Genomic DNA, 26966 nt, shown 5'->3' with positions numbered 1-26966 from the left:
TGGACGCCCCGGCCCTCAAGGTTGCCGGCTCGCTCGATCACTTGGCCGTGTTCTTTGCGCCTTATCTCAAATGCCACCCCTGGGAGAGGGAACACAAAGGTCCCTCCCAACTGCCCAGCGCCCTTGGCCCGAGGCTGGCAGATTGGGGTCACTGTGGGGGGAAGTCACCCGTGGACCAGGCATGCACCTTTTTATCAGTCCTAGAGGGAGTCCCTGATGGAGCCTCAGCAGATCTGCTGGCGGGGAGTCAGGGGACAGTCCCGAGAGCAGGACGCAGAGCCCGGAGCACTGCTCAGCAGCCAGGATGCTGGGCCCCAGTGTGGCCGCAGCCAGCCCCGTGTCTGAACCACACTCCCCGGCCGGCCGCTGAACTCGGCTCCTCTCCAGTCTCCATCGGTCACTTACTCACGAATGTCCCTGCACCTGGGCACTGAGACAAGAACCGTGTGTTTGGGCGGGTGAAGCATTTCCTCGGTGTGGGGCTTCTACTCGTGTAACACACGCGCGTGCTTCTGACAAGCACACGGCGGTCGCCGGAACCCCAAACTGGAACCGGATCGACTGTTGCTCCCCCAAACGGAGTTCTCAGAGCAGGACGTAGACAGGCCACCTGGGAGACGCTATCAGGGGAAATGGGGCGGCCCCGGGCGTGGCTTTCCCCCGACCCCCCTCCCAGTGTCCCCACTTCTCTCTAGAGTCTCCCGATCCGTCTTTTCCCCCGACTCAGGCTGTCCCTCACTGGGGGTCCCTCCCGGCACTGCTGTCTGGCGTTGAGCTTGGAGCCCTGGACAGGAGTGAGGGAGAGGCCCAGCTCCCCAGTTTGTCCTAGCGGAGGAAGCAGAATGGGGCGGTGTCCTTGGATTCAGCATTAGCCAAGTCCGGCAGGCCGCCTGCCCTCAGCTGACGTCCCTGTCCCCATGTGATTGCCCGTCCCCTCCTTTCTCTGCCCTGGCGCATCTCTTCCTCCTCTAGTCCCCCAGACCCACTTCCCGCCCACGCTGTGCTGGGCCTGTCGTCCACGTGGGCGCTGGGTGGCCCGTCACTCGCCTTTCGGTGTTTCAGTCACTCCTGCCTTTCCGAGGTCGAGTGGTGGTTGAATGTTTCTTACGCTCCCTGTCCCCGATCATGAGATAAGCTCTGTTATCTCGTGACTCCTGCTGTTTCCCAAGGCATCCAGCACTGATTGTCCAGCCTGAGCAAAATCAGTTGTTGCTTGCAGACTTGATGCGCATTAGGATGCTGTTTAAGCTTCTGGAATTCTGCGATTTCAGGATGCTGCCTCATAACTATGATGTGCGTTGGTTTAAGATATTCTTTAACCCCATGTTAAGAGAAGACAGAGAAAAAAGAGAGAGAGAGAGAGAAGACAGAGACAGAGAGTAACGCCCAGTAACTGCTGCTGCGTGACTATTACTGCTGCCCTCATTATTAACTTGGAGTGGACATTTCCTCTTAGGAGACATTTAGACATCCGCTTTAGGGGACGTTTCCTACATGCAGCAGGTCCTCTGCCAAGTGGAGCCACCTGACTCGGTGTTCAAGATAACCCCAACAAAGCGTGTGCAAAGCCCAGATTGTCATTGTTCAGAAACAGCCAAAATGAACTTTATCCATTATTTACTCCACTTCAGGAGTGAATGAGTGTGAAATTAGGTTTAAAACACTTGCCCGGGGGTCAGAGAGATAGCCCAGGGGCTAAGGCATTTCCCACCCAACCTATCAGATCCGCTCCCCCAAACACCACCAGGAGTGACCCCAGAACAAAGACAGTGAACAGTGGCCTGACCACAAGTCTCCACGAGCTTATTAAGGAGGTCTGTGTTGACCCTCAGAGGGCCCCAGTGAACATCCGGGGTCGGTTTCATTGAAGCCAAGGGCGGGGGGGGGGGGGGTGCTGGTCAGGTAGCCACTGCAGCACTGGAGCCTATGAGACCCCAGCCCGGCTCCCAGCCCATCCCCCATTGCAGGGGCACCTTCCCTCGAAGCGGGGACGGCTGCACCCCCTGGAGGCAGAGGCTGGTAGAGGCAGTTGTGTCTGGTCCAGCATCCTGAGATGGGCCGCCTTGCTCCTGCTGGTCCCTCAGGTGTGCTCCGCTGGAAACTGGACAAGGAGAAAGGAAGGGCACGGTCCACAGCGGGGCAGAGGGGACCGAAAACCATGACTCCTAAGCTAATGAGCAGCCATAAGCTGCTCATTCTTGCTTATTGGTATTTTTCACAGGGGCCATGTTCTGCAGAGCTGCCTGCTGGGGGGGGGGGGGTGCAGTAGTGTGATGAGCGCACCAAGCCACAGAGCATGGGGGGGTCCTTATACGGCCCCTGATAGAGCTCAGGGGCAGGAGCCCCCAACAAGCCTCTGTAGTGCCCCCCCTTTCTTCCCTGTGGTACTGAGAGACCACACTGTCCTGTTTCAATGCCTTTAATGCAGACTCATTGTTCCAGCTGTGTGTGTGTGTTTGTGGGTGTTTCCCCACCCCATCTCTATGAGAGCTCGGTGGGGGGCTGGAGCACTGGCTTGCCTGCAGGACAATGCCCATGCCTTCCTTGCCTGGTCTCCAAAACACAGAAGCAAGAGCAGCTCCCTGCATTGCTGGGTGGGCCGCACCCACGCATGCACACACACACACACACACACAAGAAAGTAAGAAGAAGTCAAGGTCATTCTTACCCGTTTGCATCTCCTCTAACATCCAGGTCCAGGAGGCGGTCCCTGCCGTCCAGCCTGGCTCCCCTCTGGCTCCACCGCTAATGTAAACGGGTCAGTTAAGTGCTCAGCGCTTTCACCTTCCCGGCTGCCTAAAAGGCTGGGAATAAGACAAGCAGTTTCGGAGGAGTCTTGGTCTGTGAAGGAAATGCTCTCCGCTGGGTGTCAACCAAGTGAAAATGAGTGCTTCCGGTTCTTAACAAATCTGAGTTGATTTGGGCAGGTTGTTTGGTTGTTGGTCTAGGTGGCCACATCTGGCTGTGCTCAGGGCTTACTCCTGACTCTGTGCTCGGGGATCACTCCTGGACATGCTCCAGGGGCCGTAGGAGGTGCTGGGGATTGGACCCAGGGAGGTCACGTGCATGGCATGCGCCTCACTCACTGTATTCTCTTTTCGACGCTCAGTTGATGTTCTGAATGAAATATAGGTTCATTGTGAAATACAGGTCTGTTATCGTTTCCTAGATGCCTTCTCCATTTGTAAGTGGTTTGGGGGTAGGAATCCCACCTTGGGGATTAAGCACATCCCTCTGTCAGCAAGCCAGGTGTGACCTGGGGTCAGTTGCATTTCCTTCTCCTTGGAAGTTTTATGTCTTTCATAAGGGAGGTGTCACAGCAAGATGAATTAACAGAAGAAAGATCTCCACTAGGGTCCCTCTGTCTTTCAATGATTAGAGGAGACACTTGACACCACCCTTGTTTCACTCCCCAGAGACTGACCCATGCACAGAGTTTGGAATCAGCCCCCTGGACAGATGTGTGCCCAGGCAGGGGTCTCACCTGAGCTCAGATCTCTCTGGCTTATGTGACCCAGGACGTTGGAGCCCTGACTGAGAAGAGTCCTTCAGCTCCAGGTGGCTGACACGGCAACCCACAGACAGTGAGGAATTTGGGGTCAGCATTCCAATGGGCATCAGGGGTCCCCCCTGCGCAGTTGTTCCTGGAGCAGAGTGAAAAGACGTATCACCTCTAGGTCGCCGTAGACTTTCCAGCTTTGCATTTCAGCAGCCTCTCCGCCGTGGATGCATTCCCTTCTGTCGTGTTGGCCTTGGAAATGCAATCGATTCCGGTAACCACAACCGGAAGTGATGCAGACACAGGATGCAAAGGCCTCTGGGCAACGCAACTGCAGGAGCGAGGGGGAGCAAGGCCAGAGCAGTAGTACGGCAGGTGGGGCGCTTGCCTCGCAGAGCCAGGAGGAAGCCCGGAGCACAGTCTGGTGTCACCCAAAAGCCAAACAAGAAGAGAAAAGAGTGAACGAAGGGGAGCTGTTGGCTTCTCCTTCATGGAGGCGACACTCGGCCACAGTGTGTGTTTCATGAGGGGTGCTACATCTTCACCCCAACGTCCTGGCACCTTCATCACTGTTTCTTCCTGGAAGGCTGAGCGGTGTCACACCCACTCCCCCCACGGGGCCCTCTGCGCACTGTCCGTCTCCGTACCTTCCTGTCCCCCCTGACTCCTGCCCCTCTCCGTCTCCATGAAACAGCCTAGCTCTCCCACAGCCCTCCGGCTCCATCCTCTTCAGGAATGGGCCCCCTCCAGGATCGACTCATGAGCACCATGTGTTCAAGGTCCCATGCACAACTGTGCCAGAGTTGCCGTCATTGGCGGCCTTCAGGGGACTGGGGGCCACTCGCAAAGGATTGGGCAGCCGGAGAAGATGGACCAACTCACAGGCCCAGTGATGTGGTTCTGCTAATGCCCGGAAGGACTGGGCCCTCCAGGGCCACACCCAGCACTGCAGGGGACCGGGGAGCAGGGGTCCTGGCTGCGGCAGGTGGCTTATGTGAAGTGGGGAGAAGAGAGGTGACCGCCTCGAGAACGAGTCTCTGCCTTCTCCTCTGCCTGCCGTGGTCAGCAGGGGACGAGCCTGGGGAAGCTGAGGGCTGATGAAAGTTTGCTCTGAGCTCATATGAGGCTGACACCCAAGGATGGTAGATACAAGGGCCAGGGGGATTGTCCCATAGCTGGAAGACTGCTTCTTGAGCAGAGGGGAGAAGGCAGATGGAATAGAGAAGGGATCACTAGGAAAATGATGGCTGGAGGAACCAGTTGGGATGGGAGATGTGTACCAAAAGCAGATAATGGACCAAACATGATGACCTCTCAGTGTCTATGTTGCAAGCTATAACGCCCAAAAGTAGAGAGAGGGTATGGGGAATATTGTCTGCCATGGAGGCAGGGGGAGGGTGGGAAACGGGTGGGTATACCCGGGATATTGGTGGTGGGGAATGTGCACTGGTGGAGGGATGGGTGTTTGAACATTGTGAGATTGTAACCCAAACATGAAAGCTTGTAACTATCTCACTGTGATTCAATAAAATTTTTAAAATTAAAAAAGGAAAAAGAAAGTTTGCTCTGAGCTCCTGCCTGTACAGACCTCAGAGGTGGCCAGCTGCCCGCAGCAGGCGTCATGCTGCACCTGCATTCCTGCGGGTTCTGCCCAGAGGAGGAAATGTTTCCTGTCGGGAGCCGGGAGCTCAGGCTGCAGTGAGAATTGCTCTCTGCAGGAAAGGAACCGCATCCCTAACTCCTGCCCCGGGGTCCCAGGAAATGCCGCCTTCACTCGCAGGAAAGAAGAAATAAAACGTTTGGAGATTCTGAGGGAGGAAAGAGAATAACGTGTTCATGAAAGAATGGGGGTTCTGCCACAGGGAGAGCCCTGGGTGGCTGTTGGGAGGGGCTGAACGTGGATGGACGCTCTGCAGATGGCCTCGGCCTGGGCTCTCTGTGGACAGCACAGGATATCAGGGCACTATCAGAGCTTTGGCCCCCCGGATCTTCCTTTGCGCCTCTCTCTCGGGCTTTTGTCTCTGCTGGTTTCTCACCTGTGAGTGTCCAAGGCCCTCTCAGGCCAGTCAGAGGTGAACTTACTGACCTCAGTTCCAGTTCAGTATCCATTACTGTGGTCATATGCTTCTTGGTTACTTTAGGGTTAGTGACAGTGGAACTTCTTCTTGAAAACATCTTGGTTCTAGTACTTCCTGAGAACTCATTGCCCGGCCCCAAGCCCCAGTCTGTCTCCTTCATGGGTAGAACTTATGTCCCTGTACATGTAAGCTCACTGACCACTGAGCTCTCTCCATGGCCCCTAAATATCCCTATCCCTTACGGTACAGTAATATTCTGTTGCAGCTATGGGCCCATTTTGTTTATCATTCATCTGACTGGTGTGATTGACATATTTGTATGCTTGAGTTTGATTGTGATCCTTTGGTGTGTATACTCTGAGGACAAGCCAGAGAAATATGGGGTAACCCCCTCAGATTTTGAAGAACCCCTCCTTTTTGTTTCCTCACTTGGTCCCGGCCACCAGCAGTTGTGAATGTAAAAGCAGGTTACACCTAATGAACTCCTTGTGAGTCTCTGAATATTGTCCGGGAGATTCTGCAGTAGGGGAATGAAAGGGTAGGTTTGCTTTGTTTGTTTAGTTTTCTTTTACTGATTGCTTGTAAACATGATATTATGCCCTGCGCCTGGGGTGAGCATTCTTTCTGGTTAAAAGGCTGGAATCCGCTCGCCTCATGGGGAGGTGAGTCATTTTATTGGGTTCTGCTCCCAGGGCATCTGGTATGGAAGAAATCTGGTAGCTCACACGAATTCATGCGAAGCTACAGAACATGTTCAGCATGAGAGGAAGGGTACAAAGAAGGCAGAAGGCATCGCCCTCCGAGGACCTCTACCAGGAAACTCAGCACGACTTTCAGTTCCCTAAAGGGTGAGAACCAAGGGCACCTGCCACACTCGGCCATTTCTGTGGCTCCTACGTCTTCCCGGAGGATGGAAGGTGCATCACGCCCCTCAGTTTGCCGTCAGCACAAGGTTGCCAGATTCCATATTTGCAAACGAATTGCAAACTTGAAGTGCTTCTTTAAAACCCTTTGGATGGGCCAGAGCAATCGTACGGGGTAGGGGGAAAGGTGCTTCCCTTGCATGCAGCAAACCTGGGTTTAATTCCCAGCACGCTAAGGGGTCCCCGAGCTCACCAGGAGTGACCCCTGCAGGCAGAGCCAAGAGTATGCCCTTAGCACTGCAAGGTATGGCCCCAAAACCCAACATTTTAAAAACTTAAAAAATAAAACAACAGGGGCTGGAGCGATAGCACAGCGGGTAGGGGATTTGCCTTGCACGCGGCCGACCCGGGTTCGAATCCCAGCATCCCATATGGTCCTCTGAGCACCACCAGGAGTAATTCCTGAGTGTAGAACCAGGAGTAACCCCTGTGCATTGCCGCGTGTGACCCAAAAAGCAAAAAAATAAAATAAAATAAAATAAAACAACATTTGCTTCCCTGCAGTAGGTGTCCCACTCGTGAATCTTGGGGACAGTTGTCCAAGAAAGTGACTTCCACAGAGGGTCGGTGGTGGCCCTGTCGACTTCCCCTCTCTGTGACAGTCTCCTGGGGAGCAAAACCCCTTTCTGCCCTTCTGTCCATGGGCCTTGCCCTTATTTTGTCATCCAGGGCTGGAGAGGCCCCTATTTCCTTCGGCTCTGCGCTCGCATGTTTTCATTTCTTGTTCTTCTTGTTTGGAGTTAAGTCATGAAAGAGGCTTCAAAGGCTGCCTTCCCATCATCTTGAAATCAGATGTTTCTCTCCCTCTCCTCCTATCCTCCCCCACAAGCCTCCTGACTTTGGGAGAAGAGATGACCTTGGCCAGTGACAAAGGAAAAGCAAGCAATGCTTCATGGGATGGAAGCATCTGGAAGCATGGTGCTCGTTGTGTTCCTCAGGCTGCAGCGAGAGCACTGTGGTGCTGTCCCCCAGCCGGGACCAGTGCTAGGCCCCTCCAGTGTCCAGAGCCCTCATGGAGCCCCACAAAGCAAACCACTCGTTCAGGACTTATCCAAGAGTTGTCTGCAGCTCCACACGTTTGATGGGACCCCAACGTTTGCATCCTGAGGCTTAAATTGAAAAGAGCTGGAACTGAAAGCCGATTGGCTTGACTTGGAAGCCAAAACCCCATTCACTACAGATAGCTCGGCACCAAGATCTCTAAACAACTCTTTTAAAAAGACTGACATTCTTCTTTCTCATTTCAAAACAAATCTGATCTCTCTGGGACATAGCTCGGGCTCTATGCAAAGGAAACCCCAAGTAAATCTTAGGAAAATCTTCTGTTGCACTGGAGCGAGTGCTAAAATAGTTCTTGCCCAGTCATGTGACCTGCCATGTTCCCCTGAAAGTCCTCTAACTCTGTAAGAACTTAAAAAAAAAAATTTTTTTTTTCTTGAGACTGGAGTGATAGTTCAGTGGGTCGGGTGCTCACCTTGCACGTAGCCAACCCAGATTCCATCCCAGGCATCCCATATAGTCCCCTGAGCATCCCCGGGAGTGATTTCTGAGTGCAGAGCCAGGAGTAAGCCCTGAGGATCACCAGATGTTTCCCCCCAAAAAAAGCAAACAATTTTTAATTAGTTAAAAAATATTTTCTAGACTTGCAAGAACAGACTCCATCAAGGAGATGATGGGGTCTCTTGTCTTCATTCTCCTGATTGTTTTTCTTCTCCCCACGCCTCCTGGGCTATGTTTCTGGCTGCAATGTTTTTATTTATGAGTTTTATATTTGTTGATACGCTAGAGCACCCAGGGGACACTTCCACAGACTTTTCTGATTTCCAGCGGTGCCCCTTCCTCAGCTCAGCCACCTAATCACCGCCTCCCCGGGCTGAGAAGTTTAGAGCATTCTCAGTGGGGAAGCAAGCGATAATAACACGTGAAGCGTGCTAAGGAAAGAACTGCCCCGGCCATACACACGTGTTTTCTCCATCGAGTTTGTTTTTCTTGAAGATAAAACCCACAGGGCGCTGTTTGCTGTTGGTTGTGATAAGTGCCTTCGCATGCAGAACTGGAGCCACCTTTGATTGCCAAGGCTCCATTTGGCCTGGGGTGGGTGGGGAGGGATCCTGAAGGGGCCGAACCTTCGCAGCCAGTGTTTGCTTTACGCTTTGAAACTGCTCTCTGTTTAATTAAAAATGGGGCTTTGTGGGGGCTGGAGCAATAGCACAGCGGGTAGGGCGTTTGCCTTGCATGCGGCCGACCCGGGTTCGATTCCCAGCATCCCATATGGTCCCCTGAGCACCGTCAGGAGTAATTCCTAAGTGCAGAGCCAGGAGCAACCCCTGTGCATCGCCGGGTGTGATCAAAAAAGCAAAAAAAATGGGGCTTTGTGATTGATGGGGACTTCACAGGCAGAATAAGGTGGGATTCCCGGGGACTCTGGGGGTGCCGCCGTTTCTCCAGACCCCTGCCCCAGCGTGAAAGGCGGTGTTAGTTATGTAATGAAACCCCAAAAAAGGCCAAGGTGGAGGAATTTGTTCGGAGCACGCAGGTGTTCCACTGAGTCCCCCACATCTGGCAGCCGCAGGCATCTGAGGGGCTCCGGTGCCTTTTGAAGGCAGATCGGGTCGCTTGGTTCTCCTTGAAGTTCATCAAACCGCAAACGGCAGGTTTCCTTTGAGTCACCCGTGTGGACAGCCCAGAGCCCTGGAAGTTTCGAGAAGGTGGGAAGTCCCTTGTTTCACGGCCTGGAAGTGGAGGGAACAGCTGTTGGCCCGAACTCTGAAATGCCATCCACCGTCTCCAAGACGCTGTACCTTGGACGCACCGTCCAAACAGACAAGCAAGAGCAGATGTCTCGATGCGGCCTTTCCCGTGAGCCGGGCGGATCAGAAACACATGTTCTCCCCGCTGTCTAGTGACTGGCTGGGGATCCACACCGTCCACGCGCTCGCCGCCCTCCTCCGCAGCTTTCTCTCGGAGAGCCTCGAGTAATTGAGTCTGTCATAAGCGGAAAATTGTAATCAACACCCTCCGGGGCCCGTCCTCGGCTTCCTTGCTGGGGACTTGGGAGCGTGCTGCGTCCCTGGAGATGAGGCAGTTGAGGTTTCTGAGATGGAAATGCTTTGCCCCTGCTGGAGATCCTCATCAGCCTCAGTTTACCCCTCCCCCCCCACGAACTCTTGTCACATAAAATTACCCTCAGTTGGAGAGGCTGGGAATTGAGAGACCTGTGAGGAAATTCAGAAGGTGACGGTGCGACATTGATACCGGCAAAGTTCCTCGAGAGAAGGTGCAAAGGATTCAGGAAGCGTAGAGGGAGTCGGAAAGCAGAGACAGGCAGATAAAGCCTTGGTGGGCTGGGGCGAGGTAGGGGCCAGCTGTCTCACAGAAGTCTGTGGCAATGCACCCCAGATGCCTCTGCTCTTCAACGGACCCCCGAAGCCCACTCAGCCTGCTTGCCCGGCAGCGTCACCAGGCTCCAGGTTTCTCTCGTCAAGCATGACGCTTGGAAGTTGACCTTTTTAGTGCCTTTTATACCAAATCTATACGCGATGGATGTCGTCACAGATTTAGTTTGAGGCAGATATTCCTGAACAGTTGACGCGGGTACTTCCACCAGGGGCTCCCATTTGGATGTCCCAGCGAACAGGCTATGCTGTGGTTATTGTTGCCAGCATTCCACATTCCCCTGTGGCCGGGGCCCATCTGACAGGGCAGAGCGCTCGTGCTGAAGTTGGCAGAGGGCGAGAGACACACGGACACATGTCAGAGCTGCCACGTGAAGCTTCTCCGTGGAGTGGCAGTGCCCCTCAGCGTCCAGTCAAGAACAGCCCATGAGGCAAAGGGGCTGGTTAAGCTAATTTGACAAAGTAGACAATCGTGCTGTTCAATTGAATTTTTTTTTCTAAAATATATTGGGGGCTGGAGCAATAGCACAGCAGGTAGGGTGTTTGCCTTGCACGCAGCCGACCTGGGTTCGGTTCCTCCACCCCTCTTGGAGAGATTGGCAAGATACCGAGAGTATCTCGCCCGAACAGCAGAGCCTGGCAAGCTACCCATGGCATACTCGATATGCCAAAAACAATAACAACAAGTCTCACAATGGAGACGTTACTGGTACCCGCTCGAGCAAATCAATGAGCAATGGTATGACAGTGATACAGTGAAAATATATTGGAATAAAGTATTTAAGTGTATCTGGTTCTGCACAGAGCCTTGTCTGACCCCTTGATGGCTCTCCCGGGGTCTCTGCCTTGGGGAACAATCATTTCCCCATCACATGGGAGCCTGGTGTCCACTGCTGACTGGAGGCTGTATCCACATAGATAACGTGATGGTGGTACTGCCCAGCCAGCGGGCCCTATTTCTCTATTATATTCCCTTTCCTGCCATGGAAAGAGCATCTCAAAATGCCACTGGGAGTGGCATTGCAATAGAAACAAACCTGACTCTGAATGGGGGGAATATTTTATATTTCATTATTTCAATAAATTGTGGATGTTTCCATTTTTTTTTTTTAATTTCTGCTTCCTTCTCTCTCCTCACTCTGGAAGTCCAGATACCATACTTCGGACCTTGTGGGACTCGCCAATAAATCTCTAAGACTTAGCTCGTGTTTAGAGTCTTCTCAGGTTGGGTCATTTTTAATTCATCCCCAATTCAACTGTTCTTTCCTCTAGCCGCTCCACTGTTCAGCCCATCCAGCAAATACTTTCTTTCACTTCAGATACTTATTTCTCCCTTCCAGAGCGGCCCTTCCGCTCTCCTCAGGTTTCCGTTTCTCGGCTGAGACACCATCAGCTCTGCTTTCCTTCATATTGTCGAACAATCACAGCTGCCTTAAAGTCTGTGTCTGAGCATTTCAGCATTTGGACGGCCCCGGGGTTGGCACCAATGTCTGTCTTTTCCCCTGAGAATGGGTCACCTTCACACATGTGAGACACAGTGTGAGTCCCTGTATCCTGTCCTATGCATCTAAAAGTGTGGCCATTTCTCCTTTGTGGTAGCAGCCAGTGAAGTTGGGCGAATAAAGGGGGGACGCGGCAGTGAGCGGCCACTTGAGTCTTCGGCCCCTGTATCTTTCCCTGCGATGCTGAAGATCTGCACGTGCATTAGGGGACTTACCAGAGACTCAGGCAGAGCGTTAACACTGCACTCTTCAGGCTCCAGCTCAGTTCCTGTGGTTCCAGTTGCCCGTTATCCTTGATCAAGCCCCAAACCATTGCAGATGTTCTGAGTCCTTAGCCTCTCGCCCCAGGGGGCATCTGTCTTCCCTGAGGCCGGTGCCTTCAGGGGCCCACAGCCTAGCCACTGCCCAGCCCTTCTCCACTAATTCGCCTCTCCTGAGTCTGTCTGCTGCCAGTTCTGCTACTTTCCCCAGACCTCAGAGCTAGCCACAGGGGGTCGAGCTCACAACCACAGTCAGGGAAGGCACCATTGTGTTAGGGTGCCCTCTCTCTGCTTCCCGCAAGATGTGAGTCCTGACTGCAGGAACTGCCAGTTTGATTTATTTTTTTATAAATACAAATGAAAGCTTATTTTACACAACAGAGGCCATACTGAAGCTCACTTGACCATTTCCATCCTCCCTGGTCATTTCCCTTTTACTCACCTTTCACCTCCAAAAGAGCCTGGCTAGAGGCTATTGTAGTGGCCTGACTACATGTTATCAAAACAAGTGCTCTGGTGACACCAAGTCAATCCCATGGACTATGAGGTCCAACAATTCAAGCAAGGGTTGCCTGAGTCCTATGACCTGTGACCTGTTTCCTCTGACCTATGTCATGTGTCCTGTATTGACAGATCCACTTGCTTTGACACCTTTCAAACTGAGAGGCATCCAAGAGGAAGCAGTCACTAAAAGGGTACCTCTTAGTGATAAGAGGGTAGGGCATTTGCCCTGCACACAGCCGACCGGGGTTTAATTCCCAGCATCCCATATGGTCCCCTGAGCACCGCCAGGGGTAATTCCTGAGTGCAGAGCCAAGAGTGACTCTTGTGCATCACCAGGTGTGACCCAAAACACAAAAAAATGAAAATAAAAGGGCACCCAGTGCTTGGGGCCGGGGTCCAGGTTTGATGATGTTCCCGCATCATTACGGCAGGAGCAACCACCATGTTTCATTCATCCATCATTATCAGCCGCTCATGGTTATGATAGTTAGCAAGTTCTGTGACTTCTTCATGGATAGGACCAGGACAGCGGTTCCTTTAAGGGTTCTTGCCGTACTCAGCTCTCGCAGGCCTCTGATCTTCACGTAGAAAGAGTCCGAGGCTCAGAGTTCATTCCCTTCAGTGGCATCAGAGAACCACAGTCATTAGGGAAGGGCCTCCTGCTACTGGAAGATGCAGCCTTGGGATCTCGTCCCCACACCCACCCCCCCTCTTTATTCCATTCCCTTTAAGGTGCCATCTCCCCACCCCAGCCCAACCGCCCAATATTTTTGGTGTGTTCCACAGTTTCCCAGCCTCAACTGTTTCACTCAAAACCCTTCTTTTTCTGGTTTGTCTCCTAGGAGGAAGTGCTGCAAAGGATATAAATTTGTTCTCGGACAGTGCATTCCAGAAGGTACGTGACTCGAGAGAGAACGGTCTCTACTCTGTGTTTCTGACTCACTGCGCAGCTCAGAGTTTGTGGGAGGTGGGGGCGTTCCCTGTGTCTGTGTGTGCCGTTAATCATTTTCACCATCATTTGGCTCAGTGTCGCCCTCTCTTCCTCATTCAGTCATACAAATGAATTCACACAATTCACACAGGACATCCACACAAACCCTGAGTGGTTTTTTGGTTTTTTTGTGGTTCATGTTTTTGAGCCAAACCCAGCAGTGCTCAGGGGACCATGCCAGGCTGGGGATCGAACCTGGGTCTGCTGCCTGCCAGGCAAGTGCCGAGCCCCTGTACTATCTCTCCCACCCTTGGGTGAGTCTTCTATTTCAGGTTTAATGCTGACTCAGTAACTCTTCTCTAACCAGCCTTTCCTATCGCCATGAAATGCATGGATGCCCCCGGCCCCTCTATTTGCTTTTCGTGAGCTAAACTTGAAGCCTATTCATGTGGCCAGCAGCAGACACAGTGCCCAGCCCCCCGCTGAAAAGGGAGCGATGGACATGGACATCAGGGACCCGTCTCCAAGGCAGACATCCTCGAGACTCTTGGACACAAGAGTGTCGCCAATGGAATCAGGGACACATGGATCCTAATCACATCCACGTTACATGATCAGTCCATAGGGCTGCTGTAACTTAAGTACTATAGATAGTTCTGGAAGCTGGGAGGTTCAAGACCGAGGTCGAGAAGATTCAGTGTTTGGCTGAGAGCCTCCTGGGTCGCCTCTCCTCAGCGACCTGGCTGAGGGTTCTCTTGCTAAAGATTCCCGCCCCTTTCTATAGTGATGGTTGTAATGTTTGTTATAATGGAACCTCCTCTTTGGGGGGGCCCCCTCCGGACACCTTCGCTTGGAGGCAGTTCAGCACGGGAACTTCAGAGAATCACAACATTCAGACACAGCCTCCAGGCTGTGAGTTTGGACAGAGTACTCCCTAGAGCTTAGTCTTGGCAGAAAAAGCATTAGCCCTGGATTCCTCGAGCATGTTGGCACAGGGATGGAGCAATAGCACAGAAGGTAGGGCACGTGCCTTGCACATGGCCAGCCTGGGTTTGATCTCAGGCACCCTATATGGTCCCCAGAGCCCACCAGGAGTGACCCCTGAGTAAGGGAGCTTTGAGTAAGCAGAGCAGAAGTAAGAAATATTCAATGTGGCCCAAAAACAAAAGGAAAAGAATGTCTGTGCAGGTGAATGTCTGGCTCCCTGCATGATGAGCCAGTGGCTCTGAGGTATTGCTGTCCTCATTAAGAAACATTTGAGGGAGCTGGAACGATAGCACAGCGGGTAGGGCATTTGCCTTGCATGCGGCCGACCCGGGTTTGATTCCCAGCATCCCATATGATTTCTGAGCACCACCAGGAGTAATTCCTGAGTGCATGAGCCAGGAGTAACCCCTGTGCAACACCAGGTGTGACCCAAAAAGCAAAAGAAAGAAAGAAAGAAAGAAAGAAAGAAAGAAAGAAAGAAAGAAAGAAAGAAAGAAAGAAAGAAAGAAAGGAAGGAAGGAAGGAAGGAAGGAAGGAAGGAAGGAAGGAAGGAAGGAAGGAAGGAAGGAAGGAAGAAGGAAACGTTTGAGTGCGGCCGCCGAGATAATGCAGTGTGGGCTCAGAGGGTGCGGAACACAGAGGACCAGGGCAGTCAGAGGTGGGTTCAAGGACAAGCTTGACCTGCGTCACCAAGGAACACAGCACAGGCCGCCAGACTGGGGGGAGGAAGAGCAGCAAAGGACGCCAGGCTGGACAGAAACCCCAGGAACTGGCCAGAAGAGCAGGAGATGGATTTGCCCAGGCTCGGGTGCTGAGAGATGCCTTTCTTTCACTTCTCCCTGGCCCGAGAAGCCCGTCTCTGAAGCACCTGGAGCCCAGCCAGGCCAGTGCACGCAGCAGGGCCTAGGACAGCATGGGCCCTGTCAGCAGGAAATAAATGGGTCCTGCCTATCTATGATTCCCTTAGGTGAGGTGATGGACGAGCTCATTACGCCGCAGCCAGGACCTCTGAGAAGGCTGCGTTAGGAAGGCTTGGGAGACCCTCCCAGGAAGACTGGCCATGAGGCCTTGGATCCCTCCAAGACTTTTCCCCTGCCAGTGATGGATGGAAAAACCCACAATGGTCAAAATAATTGCATTCTTGTATAAGCCAGCTTCTCTCCTCTGCCAGCTGTAGTCTTTGTGTTTCAACTTGGCAGACACAGAAAGAAAGTGAAGTTTCAATCACTCCATCTAAGAACCCCAGCTGTCACAACCTTCCCCAATCTCATTTAAAACATACCCCATGGATACCACGTATTAGAGTTTCCTTAAATGTTAGAGCTTGTGGTGGCAAACATCTAGACCTAAAATTAGTCTCCTCTGCGCTGTGGGGGACCAAGCTGACATGCAATTAACCACCAAACATAAACTAGAATTTCTAAACAGTTTTGATCACTGATACCAAAGTGGGCACCCTCTGACCTTGGCCCCCTGTTTGTGTTTGCCAATAAGGTTTTATTGAGATACAGCCATGCCCATTTCCTTAAGTATCATCTATGGCTCCCCAAATAGCATTGCTGATTCATTACAACAAAGGTTAACAAAGTCAAAACATTTTGTCCAGCACCCTTGCAGAAAATATGTGTCCACTCACTACCTTAAGTGGTCTCTTGATTGGCCAGGGGGTGAAGTGATCAACCTTGTTCTGGTTGGCATTTATAAACTGAATGCCGACTGGAGGGTACTTGCAGCAGTAATGGGACCTACCAGGCACCCAAACAACCCTAACAAAATACCCCTGAGAGCAAAGACATGAATTTTGTGTTTTGTGCTCTAACCATGTTTAACACATTGACCAATCCTTGTTGGAGCACAGGCAAGTCCATGCCGCTGTTTTCTCCCAAGTTTATAGAAAGGGAAACTGAGGCTCAGAGACCTGGGGTCCAGAGAGAGGAGCAAGGAACAGCTCCTGAAACAATCCCCCTGGCTCATGATCCCTGCCTCTCCCCAAGCCCTGATAAGACCTGCACAGAGGCAGCAGGGAGCCTGGTGGGGCACAGAGTCACGGGGCGGGCTGGGACGGCAGAGGAGGAGGGAAACCAGACGGAGCCCAGGCACTTAAGATGCCCAAGGGGGGGGGCTGGAGGAGGAGTGGGGAGCCCCAGCAGTGGGGAAGAGCAGAAGGCAGGAATGTGAGTGGGGAGGGAGGGGAAAGAGGCCTCAGGGTGACCCGAGGACAGGGAGTGTGCAGGTTAGCACAGACACTGCCCTGAGGCAGGATGGCCACCTCGGATGCAAGAACAAGCCGCTTCCGGTGAAGGATGGAGATTCCGGGGCCTTCTGGACTGAGGTGCTGACCCGCACAGAGTCAGCTTTGGGGAGAGGGCGGTGTTGGGCCACATGGATCAAGTGGAGCCCTCTCGGGGCGGTTCTCGGGGTCTGTGGAGGACCCGCACAGAGAGACGGCACGGACGGCAGCTACCGGTCAGGCTGCAGATACACCGGCACTGAGTGAGGAGACCGCCCGGGTGTACGGGGCTGTGCTCCCAGAAGCTGCACCCACCTCACGCAGGCACAAGGGACAGAGGCAGAGGACAGGGAGAGACGGTGGAGACCCGGGAGGGGAACAACGGTGCCTGCGCAAAGGGGGAGGGGGCGTCCTTGCACTGGCGAATCGGGACGCCACGTCTACACCAGCAATGACAGGACAGCCCCGTCTCAGAGGAGGCGCTGGAGGAGGCAGAACGGCCAAGGCAGAAGCGCTGTGGAAGGTTTGCTCAGGAGAATGGGGGGCGCAGAGAGATAGTCCAGGGGTGAAGGCCTCACCTCTCACCTCGCGCTCACCAGCCCCAGCTCACCCGGCACCACTAGGGTCCCTCCAGCCCCACCAGGGGTCACTCCTGAGCACAGAGCCCAGAGTAGTACCTGAGCCCCAATCAGGCGTGAACCCAAATCCCCCCAAAAGTATTCGGGGTCACGGGTGGCTCAGTGACACCAGCCTGTGTGACCCCAGGACTGCCTGGCTGCCTGAGCACCCGCGGGTGAGCTCAAGCACCACCGGGCCCAGTGCTGGAGACAGCCCCACCCTCATGCCGCAGCAGGAGCTCACGGGGCAGAGTGGGCCTGGAGTCCAGGTGTGAGGAGCACTGTATGGTCTGAGTCCAGGTGTGGGGAGCACTGTATGGTCTGAGTCCAGGTGTTGGGAGCACTGTCAGGCCTCAGTTTAGGCATGGGGAGCACTGTCTGATCTGAGTCCAGGTGTGAGGAGCACTGTCTGGTCTGAGTCCAGGGAGGGGAGCACTGTATGGTCTGAGTCCAGGTGTGAGGAGCACTGTATGGTTTGAGTCCAGGTGTGAGGAGCACTGTATGGTCTGAGTCCAGGGAGGGGAGCACTGTATGGTCTGAGTCCAGGTGTGAGGAGCACTGTATGGTCTGAGTCCAGGGAGGGGAGCACTGTATGGTCTGAGTCCAGGTGTGAGGAGCACTGTCTGGTCTGAGTCCAGGCATGGGGAGCACTGTCTGGCCTAAGTCCAGATGTCAGGAGCACTGTCAGGCCTGAGTCCAGGAACGCAGGTTTCTTCTGGTCGGAGCAGCCCTGCACAGCCTGGCCGGCAGCCCCCTCCACCGTGGCCTGCAGAGCAGCCCAGCCAGACGCTGCGTCCAGGCCCGTCCGTCTGTCGGCACCTGGGGAAGGCCGCCCCGTGATTTATGACATGTGGCACCATCCAGCGCCCGTGTCCAGACAGAGCCAGGGCTGATTAAGTGTGCGGGGAGATGGCGCCTCTTTCTCAGCGAGAACCAGGGGGCCACCCCCTGTGCAGCTGGGGAGGCGGCCGGAGACCCTGACCCCTGGCTCCAGCCCAGCCCCTCTCCACCCCCACGGGACCCCCACAGCCGCCAGAGGTCACCTCTGATGATGCTCCGTCTGTCCCAGAGGCCCCTCACCTGCCCCCACCCGGCCCCGGCCCCTGCACTCACGCCAGGACACGGGCACCAGCCCATCCAAGGGCCCATCCCTCCCTCATCAGGAGCACCTGGGCCCCCCCCCCCGTATGCTCCATCCGCAAGACAGCTGAGGCACAGCACCAGCCCTGGAGAGTGGCACCTTGGCTCCCTGGAGGAGGCGGCATCGGGAAGCAGCTCCCACATAGTGTGCCCCCGACGTCCGCCCAATGCCCAGCCCCACGTGCCAGCTCCGCAGGGTGCCAGCACCTGGGGGTGCGCAGCTCTCAGCTGCAGGCTACACTGCCAGGACGGTCCCCTCCCGCCCCTGCCCCAGGGGCCTCTGGCTGATGCGCCCCTTCTCTCTTGCAGACTATGACGTGTGTGCAGGGGCGCCCTGCGAGCAGCAGTGCACAGACAACTTCGGCCGCGTGCTCTGCACCTGCTACCCCGGGTACCGCTATGACCGGGAGAGGCACCGCCGGCGGGAGAAGCCCTACTGCCTGGGTCAGTGTCCCGCGCCCTCCACGAGCCCCCCAGGAACAGCTCCCCAGGCTGCCCCATCCCGGTGCCCCCTTACCTCCTGACACCATCACTGCACTTGGGGTGCCGCGCCCTCGGGTCATGGACAGCCACCAGGGCTGCCGAGGGCTCAGGGATGAGGCTTCCAGGGGAGGGGGTGTGACAGCAGCGGGGTCCTGGCCAGGAGGGAGCTGGGCTCTCCGGTGTCCCCTGCAGTCTGGCCAGGTCACACGAGCACGGTGATATCTCCGTGGCCAACACCTTGGAGCCCCTCCCCGCCCCTGGGCCTCCAGCAATGACCAGGAAGTGGACCTGGGCCTCCCTCTCTGTGAAGGCAGCAAGCAGGTGCCCCCTTAAAAAGAAAAATCCCCCCAAGTTCAGGGCGCTCTGGCTGTTGGCCAGTTTGATGAGCCACAAGGAATCTTCCCACTGCTGGTGGGGACAAGGCAGAAACAAGGGCACTCTGCTCCGTTTGGCCTTTACAAAAAAAATTATTCTACATTATTTATTTGGACTTGAGCGATAGCACAGCAGGTAGGGCATTTTGCCATGCATGCGGCCGACCTGGGTTCGATTCCTCCATCCCTCTCAAAGAGCCCGGCAAGCTACTGAGAATATCCCGTTACTGGTGCCCACTCAAGCAAATCAATAAACAACGGGACCACAGTGCTATTTATTTCTTGCGTTTTGGGTCACAACCGTCAATGCACAGGGGTTACTCCTGGCTCTGCACTCAGGAATTACTCCTGGCGGTACTCAGGGGACCATATGGGACACTGGGAATTGAACCCAGGTTGGCCACATGCAAGGCAAACGCCCTACTCACTGTGCTATTCCTCCAGCTCCCATTTGCCTCTTTATGGTGCTGTTCTTTCACCGGAAGGGGCTTCTCCCGGGTGGCACCGTGTCTGGCACCTGGGAGAAAGCCATCAGCAGTCTCAGATCAGATGAGAAAAGCTCCCGGAACACAGAGATGGAAGGTGCAAGGTGGGCGGGGAGAGGGTCCCTGCAGAAAGTCCTCAAAAGACCACAAATGTCCCCTGCCTAGGGCACTAGAGAGGCAGGACAGCGGGGAGGGCGCTTGCTTTAGATATGGCCCGTCTGATGCCCGCGCCCGAGCCCCAGGAGGGATCCCTGAACACAGAGCGGGGAGTGAACCCTGTGCGCAGCCAGGTGTGGGCCCCTTAAAAGGCAAATCGCCAATGTCCCTGCTTCGGTTCCTGGGATTCCGGCGTGCAGAGGGCAGACTCCCGGGGCGTGGACCTCGACGGAAGCAGCGGGGACCCCAGCACGACACTGGGGCTCCTTGGGGTTGCACGGAGAACACTGGGGCACTGAGGGCCCGAGCAGGCCCCTTCCAGCCGGGAGTCCCCAGTCCTCCTCCCCTCCCCCCCCAGCGCTGGGAGAAATTCTGGGGTGACCTGAGCATCCCTGCCTCCCGCAGACGTGGACGAGTGCGCGGCCGGCAACGCCTCGCTGTGCGCGCACACTTGCGTCAACACGCCGGGCAGCTTCCGCTGTGAGTGCCGGGCGGGTTACGTGCTGGAGGACGGCGGCAGGACGTGCACCCGGGCCGACAGGTACCCCAACGACACTGGTGAGTGCCAGCCAGCACCCCCCTCGCTCAGGCACACCGAGGGGGGACCGCCGCCGGGGGGACGGTGTGTGAATGACCCGCGGGAGGGGAGGAGGAAGGCTGAGGGCAAAGGGGTGGGGTGGGGTGGGCACTGAGGGTCGTGCCCCCCCACAAGCAGGGTTGGTGGTGCCCGGGTAAATCCACCGCAGAGTCTCCCTGCCCCAGACCACGCGGGGATGCACAGTTCCGAGGCACAGCCCAGCGTGCTCCCTTGCAGGGCACCCCGCAGCCCCCACTGGGTCCCCACTGGCAAGTTGGGGTATTTCTTTGGAAATGCCCTCCCCAGGGGGCTGAGAAATCAGGGCCCTAGCATCACGCAGGCCTTGTTCGGCCTCTCTCTGCTGCAGAATTGCGGAGTGAGGGCACAGCCGCTGGCATGAGAGAGCCCGCCTTTAGCCAAGGTGCCTGGCCACTACGCATGGGCACTTCGGGATGCTGTGGTGGCTCATTTAAGGGGGTGACCGGGAGAAGCAAGGGGGCCGCCTCCACCCCTTGCAGCCAGGAGGTGCTGGCACATCCGAGATTCTGGGCTGCCACCACCTCCTGTTGGAGAAGAAGGGCAGGATGTTGAGGGCGCTGGACCAGGCAGGGGCGTGGGGAGAGGGCTCCCCGGCGCAGCGTCAGAACCCGGGAGACAGGCGGCAGGAAGCCGGTGCTCAGGAGAGGGGTTCCCTGCTGCCACGGAGAGTCCACACTGCGGGGAGAGGGGACACTGGTGGCAGCAGTGACCTGGGGCCGGGCGCAGCCGTCTCAGAAGGAGAAAGAACCGAGTCGTGCCGGGAGCCCCACAGACAAGTCTGTACAAAATGCCACTAGAGGGGCGGGAGAGACCGTGCAAAGGCTGCGTGCAGCTGGGCTGGTCCCCCCCGGACTCTGAGCACCCCCCGGGCTTGAGCACTGAGCACCAGCAGGTGTGGCCCCCAAACCAGACAGGAAAAGAACAAAACCTTAGGGGACCCTGAAAGAGGGAGGGGCTGGGTAACGCTTTCAGAGTCTGAGGCGTGCAGGAAGCCTCAGGAAGATGCCAGAAGCTGGGGGATGGTGTGGGGGCAGCGAAGTCAACTCAAAGACGTGTTTCTTTTGGTTTAGTGTTTGGAAGTAGGTCAGGTTTTGTTTGGAGGTTCCGAGGAAGCGGGGGAGAGGAGACTAATGTGCTCAACAGGGAACGAAGACTTCTCCAGAGAGGGGACAGCCCCGGGACACAGCCCGGTGTTAGATATGAAAGTATCAGGGTGGACATCTCTAGAGGGGAGATGGGAGGCTGGAGTGATAGTCCAGCAGGCCGGGTGCATCTCTTTGACACTGCCAACCCCAGGTGGATCCCCAGCATCCCCATGCGGCCCCCTAAGCACCACCAGGAGTGACTCCTGAGTGTAGATCCAGGAATAACCCCTGAGCATCGCCAGGGGTGGCACGAACCCCTCCCAAGTGAAAGAGGGGCGATGCAGGTAACATCATGCTCAGGTATCACACGCACCTCAGGCCCCTCATGACCTTCAGAATTAAAATGACCTTCCTGTCCTGCACTGCAGAGAGTGGGGACTGTGGGGCTTGCCTCTAAAATGGCGTGTTCATCAAGAAATGAACATGTGGGGCTGGAGCAATAGCACAGCGGGTAGGGCGTTTGCCTTGCACGCGGCCAACCCAGGTTCAATTCCCAGCATCCCATATGGTCCCCTGAGCACCACCAGGTGCATGAGCCAGTAGTGACCCTTGTGCATCGCCAGGTATGACCCCCCAAAAAAAAGAAATGAACACGTGAGATGCCACCATTCTGGCCCCTGGCATTTTCAAGGGTATGCATTCCCAGATACCAACACCAATCCAGCAGGTTCTGATTGTCGTGGGTTTGGGTGTCCAGCTGTCCTCCAAACCAGCTGTCCTGCAGGCATGGACACCTCAGCCACCTAACTTCACTCTCTCTCTGTGCCCGGTGACGGTGTTCTGCGATTCCCGGGGCTTTGCACCCGAAGGGCAGCCCCGTAATTCCAGGACTGCAGCCTGCAGCAGGTCTGCCTGGGGTCACGTGACAGGAAACCCCAAATACTAAGACGCACGCGTGGGTGGTCCCTCCTGCTGAGCCAGCCTTGGGAATCTGACCTGCTTCCCATCCCTGAGAGCGGACTTGTTCTTAAACTTTTCCCCAACACAGTTTGGGTGCAAGAGAGCAAGACGCTTAAGGGAGGCCATTCCAGCTTCTAAGCTCAAAAGTTCAGGGAAAATGTGAAACATGATCACCCATGATGTACAGCTCTACTTTACTTTGTTTTTTTTTTTGCATGTTTTATAGTATCCCTTTCATTGAAAGATTTTTTTTAATTAAATCACAGTTACAAAGCTGTTCGTGATTGGGTTTCGGTCATGCAGTGTTCCAACACTCGCCCTTTCCCGGTGTACATTTCCCACCCCACCCCCAGTCTGCCTCTACGGGAGGCACTTTTCTGCGCCCCCCCACACACACTCCCACTTTCTTGTTCTCTCTCTCTTCCCTTTGGGGCACTAAGGTTTGCAATACAGGTACTGAAAGGTTCCACTGTCACTGTCATCCCCTTACTCATCAATTTGCTCGAGCGGGCACCAGTAACGTCTCCATTGTGAGATTGTTGTTACTGTCTTTGGCGTATCGAATATGCCACAGGTAGCTTGCCAGGCTCTGCCGTGCGGGCGAGATACCCTCGGTAGCTTGCTGGGCTCTCTGAGATGGGCAGAGGAATCGAACTCGGGTCAGCCACGTGAAAGGTGCACGCCTTACCCGCTGCACTATCGCTCCAGCCCTGGCATATAGGGCAGCAACCCCCCGACTGAAAGGTTATCGTGTGTATCCCATTACCTCCTTTCAGCGCTCACTTCTTGTCCAGAGTCATCATTTCCACTATCACTGCCATAGTGGTCTCTTCTCTATTCTAACTGCCCTCTGAAAGGCATTTTCTCTTACCCACTGGCCACAGACCTTTGCCAAAAGGACAGTAATTCTTCCATGTCATTTGGGGTCCCATGAGGGATCTGTGACTGTGGCTTCCTTAAGAAGGAGGTGTGCGGCTGAGCGATAGTACAGCAGATAAGGCATTTGCCTTGCATGCGACCAATCCAGGTTCAATCCCCAGCATCCCATATGGTCCCCCAAGCACCACTAGGAGTAATTCCTGAGTGCAGAGCCAGGAGTAACCCCTGTTACTCAGTTACTCCTGGGTAACCGAGCATGACCCAAAAGCATAAATAAATAAATAAATAAAGTAAAATAAAAACCAGGAGAGGGCATTATAAAATGTTAATGGTGGGGGGGGAGAGGCGGGCAGGGTTATGGCACACAGACCTTGCACATGCAAGTCCCCAGCACCTCAGGACCCTCCAGGTGTGACCCTTATACCAACAGTAAATTTTGTTGAAAACCTACACATCCCCCACACCCTCATGAGACATTGCACAGCAGACAGACATCTGGTCAACCTGCAGGGGTCAGCACTGTCTTTCCCAGGCACAACAGCCGAAGGCCCTGCTGCAGCATCGAAGGAGCGAGAACAGGCCAGGCCAGCTCCTTTCTTCATTTTCGAGGTCAGTTTTCCTACTCATAGCAGCCTCCAAGGAAGGCGCCCCCTGCTGGAGCAGTGAGACCTGTCTGGTGGTTTGGAAATGCCGCTTCCCAGCCTCCTGCCCGCTGCGAGCTGGACGCCTCCCTCGGGGACAAGGCCAAGCAATTCGATGGGACAGCAGGAAATTTCCATGGAGCAGACCCGAGGCTGAGAATTCTGCTTCTTACCACCACGCTCCCGGGTATCTCGGGACTTGGTGGTGGCTGTTCTCTCTGCACCACCCGTCCACGGACAGGGCGGGTCTGTTTTTATCAACAACTGCCAGCACCTAGGTCACAGGCGCCTCCCCTGGCCATGGCATCATGAAGTATTCTTTTTTTTTTTAATTTAAAACATTCTCAGTTTATTAGACTATGAAAAATTCTTTTTTTATTGTGAACATTTTTAAGATTTTTAAATATTTTTTATTTTTAATGAATCACCATGAGGTATGGTTACAGACTTACACACTTTCGTGCTTACAATGTTCAAGTACCCATCCCTCCACCAGTGCCCATTCTCTACCACCAATTTCCCAGTATCCCTCCCGCCACCCCCCACCCCCCCCCCACCCGCCTCTGTGGCAGGCACATTCCCTTTTACTCTCTCTCTCTCCTTTTGGGTGTTATGGTTTGCAATACGGCTACTAAGTGGCCATCATGTTCGGTCCATAGTCTACTTTCAGCACACATCCCCCATCCCGAGCGGGCCCTCCAAGCATCCTTTGCTTGATGGTTCCTTCTCTACCTCAGCTGCCTTTTCCCGTTGCATGTGAGGCCGGCTTCCAAGCCATGGAGTGATCCTCCTGGTCCTTATCTCCGCTATCCTTGGGTGTTAATCTTCCATTCTGTTACTTTATATTCCACAAATGAGTGCAATCCTTCTCTGTCTGTCCCTCTCTCTCTCTGACTCATCTCACTTAGCATGATGCTCACCATGTCGATCCACTTCTATGCAAATTTCATGGCTACATGAAGTATTCTTGACTTGGTTATCCCACGTGTCTCCTGAGCTCCGTGCTACAGAGGCCTGTGCTGGTTTCAGTATTTCCACACCTCCCGCCAGTGGGAGCCAGGGCCACGCAGACATTCGAGCTGAGGAGAGGACCCCGGGGTAAATGGAAGCCCCCAGACAGGACAGTCATGGTGTGGCCGTGAGGATCGCATCAGATGGGACTCGTCTCCGGGAGACAGGTGCTGGCCTAGGGGGGCGGGGTGCTGCCCGCAAGTGCCTGGTGAGTTGTTCTTGTCTCAGGGTTCTGTTCCGGGGCAGCTACAGTGCTGAGGAGAGGCCCCTGGTGGCCCCCAGGCTGGTCAGCAAACCACGTGGACAGGCACAGCCTCCCTTGGGGCCATTTTGACTGTGAAACTCGGGGGGCTCTGAAGACCCCTCAGTCTCATGGTCCGGGGTGCTGGGGCGAAGGGGGTGATGTGCCAGCCCAGCACCCCCCAGGAGCCCGCCCACAGACCTCGAAGACCCGGACGGCTTGGCCCCTCCGACGGAAGCTGGACTCACAGACACACGTGCTGGGGGCAGGAGGCGGGGGGGGGGGGCATCGTGGGACCCCACATCTGCCACGTCCCAGGCAGCCCACCAGCTGCGTCTGTTTGGGACTAATAAGCCCCGTGTTCGTGGAGGTCACTTTGTTTTATGGCGGGTGATTATTGAGTGTGGCCGAGACCTTCCCTCTATTTGCTTTTTTATGAGGCCGCCCCGACAGGGCTTGGAGGAGGGACGGACGGACGGGACGGGCAGGCCCGCCTGCTGCTTAGACCCAGCCAGGCCCCAGGAGCAGAGAGCCCTGGACGGGATTCAGGGCCGGGTGTGAATTCCAGGCATGCGCCCTGGCCTGAGGCCAGCTCTTCAGCCCCCTCCGCAGCCCCCGCCACCACTGGGGATGTTAACTTTTTTTTTTTTTTTTTGCCTTATGCAGGGCCTTGTGGTCGGAGGAAGGGAAAGTCCAGGCAGCTTCCCCTGCAGGCAGGCGGGGGGCACAGGGTCTGGCCCCAGCGGACACGGCCACTGGCTGTGGGGCTGGACACACGATGGTGCCTCTGGGTGTCTCTTTGGAAGCATGTCACTGGAGGCTGTTTAGTCGCTTAAGGGAGCTCAGGAGCCCGCTCAGGGGCGCGGGGTGGGGGGACGAGTTAAAGATGTGCTGTTCCACGGTCATTCGCTCCGGTCTCTGTTTTTCAGCTTGTGTTTACTTTCTGATAACGCAGCATGGCGCCCAGCGGGACTTACGACAGTTAAGAGTGTCAGGGATGACCAGGTGTTTCTTGTAACCCTAAAGCCTGGCGGATCTGCTGGCCGTAGCCCGGGAGGCTGGAAAACCTGCTGATATGATCTATTCCTGGGCAGAAGCACTGGGGGAATAGCCGTCCGCTACCCCGCGTGGGTGCAACGGGAGGCCGTCTGCACAATAGCTCGTAAACGTGGACAGGCCTTGCTCATGTGTGCTGCTGGCCATGGGAAGTATGTGGGGGGCATTCTATCATTCCCAGGGTTTATTAAATATTATTAATGCGGTATGTAAGGAATGCTAACGCTCCGAGTGTGTCCCGCACGCCCCCCGGTGGCCGCCTGCTGCCAGTGCATGTGCTGCTACCGTCCAGGGCCCGTGGAGGCAGCTCCATGAGGCGTCCCTGTCACAGACAGCGGCCACAGCCTTGAGGGGACTGCAAACAGGCAAGGCCAGCGAAGTCAGGCCAGACTTCTAAGTGGATTCTTCCCACTGGACACACGATTGTTTCTACTCCTCAGCTGAAGTTCCAGGAGGAGAACGGCGGGACAGGGGAGTCCCATTTTAGAAGAGACACCAGCTTCCCGGCCTGTCCACACGCACGGCCGATGAGAGCACTTTCTAGAAGCGCCTGTTCCAGGGCCACCCACACCTGTGACAACGGGGCCTGTCGTAGTACACCAGCACATGGAACCTGTGACACTGGGAAGTATATTGTAGCAAGCAGCTCCTGGGACACTGAGACACATTGTAGCACACAGCTCCTGGGACACTGAGATACATTGTAGCACACAGCTCCTGGGACACTGAGATACATTGTAGCACACAGCTCCTGGGACACTGTGAGGGGCACCACAGCACAGGGCTCCTGGGACACTGAGACACATTGTAGCACACAGCTCCTGGGACACTGAGATACATTGTAGCACACAGCTCCTGGGACACTGAGATACATTGTAGCACACAGCTCCTGGGACACTGTGAGGGGCACCAC

General features: G+C 55.1%; 1 protein-coding gene across 1 annotated transcript in view; it reads left to right on the top strand.

The window, feature by feature from the left end:
• The window catches only part of CCBE1 (collagen and calcium binding EGF domains 1), a 173241-nt gene that overhangs the window by 137175 nt on the left and 9100 nt on the right, over positions 1-26966 (top strand). The window contains exons 3-5 of the mRNA XM_004601700.2: positions 13004-13056; positions 18376-18510; positions 19970-20122. Of these exons, the coding sequence (XP_004601757.2) occupies positions 13004-13056; positions 18376-18510; positions 19970-20122 (341 nt within the window). The remainder of the gene's footprint in view (positions 1-13003; positions 13057-18375; positions 18511-19969; positions 20123-26966) is intronic.

Source organism: Sorex araneus, chromosome 2 (assembly GCF_027595985.1).
Source record: "Sorex araneus isolate mSorAra2 chromosome 2, mSorAra2.pri, whole genome shotgun sequence".
Classification (NCBI taxonomy): Eukaryota; Metazoa; Chordata; class Mammalia; order Eulipotyphla; family Soricidae; genus Sorex; species Sorex araneus.
Note: the sequence above shows the minus strand (reverse complement) of the source record. Positions and strands in the feature narration are given on the sequence as shown.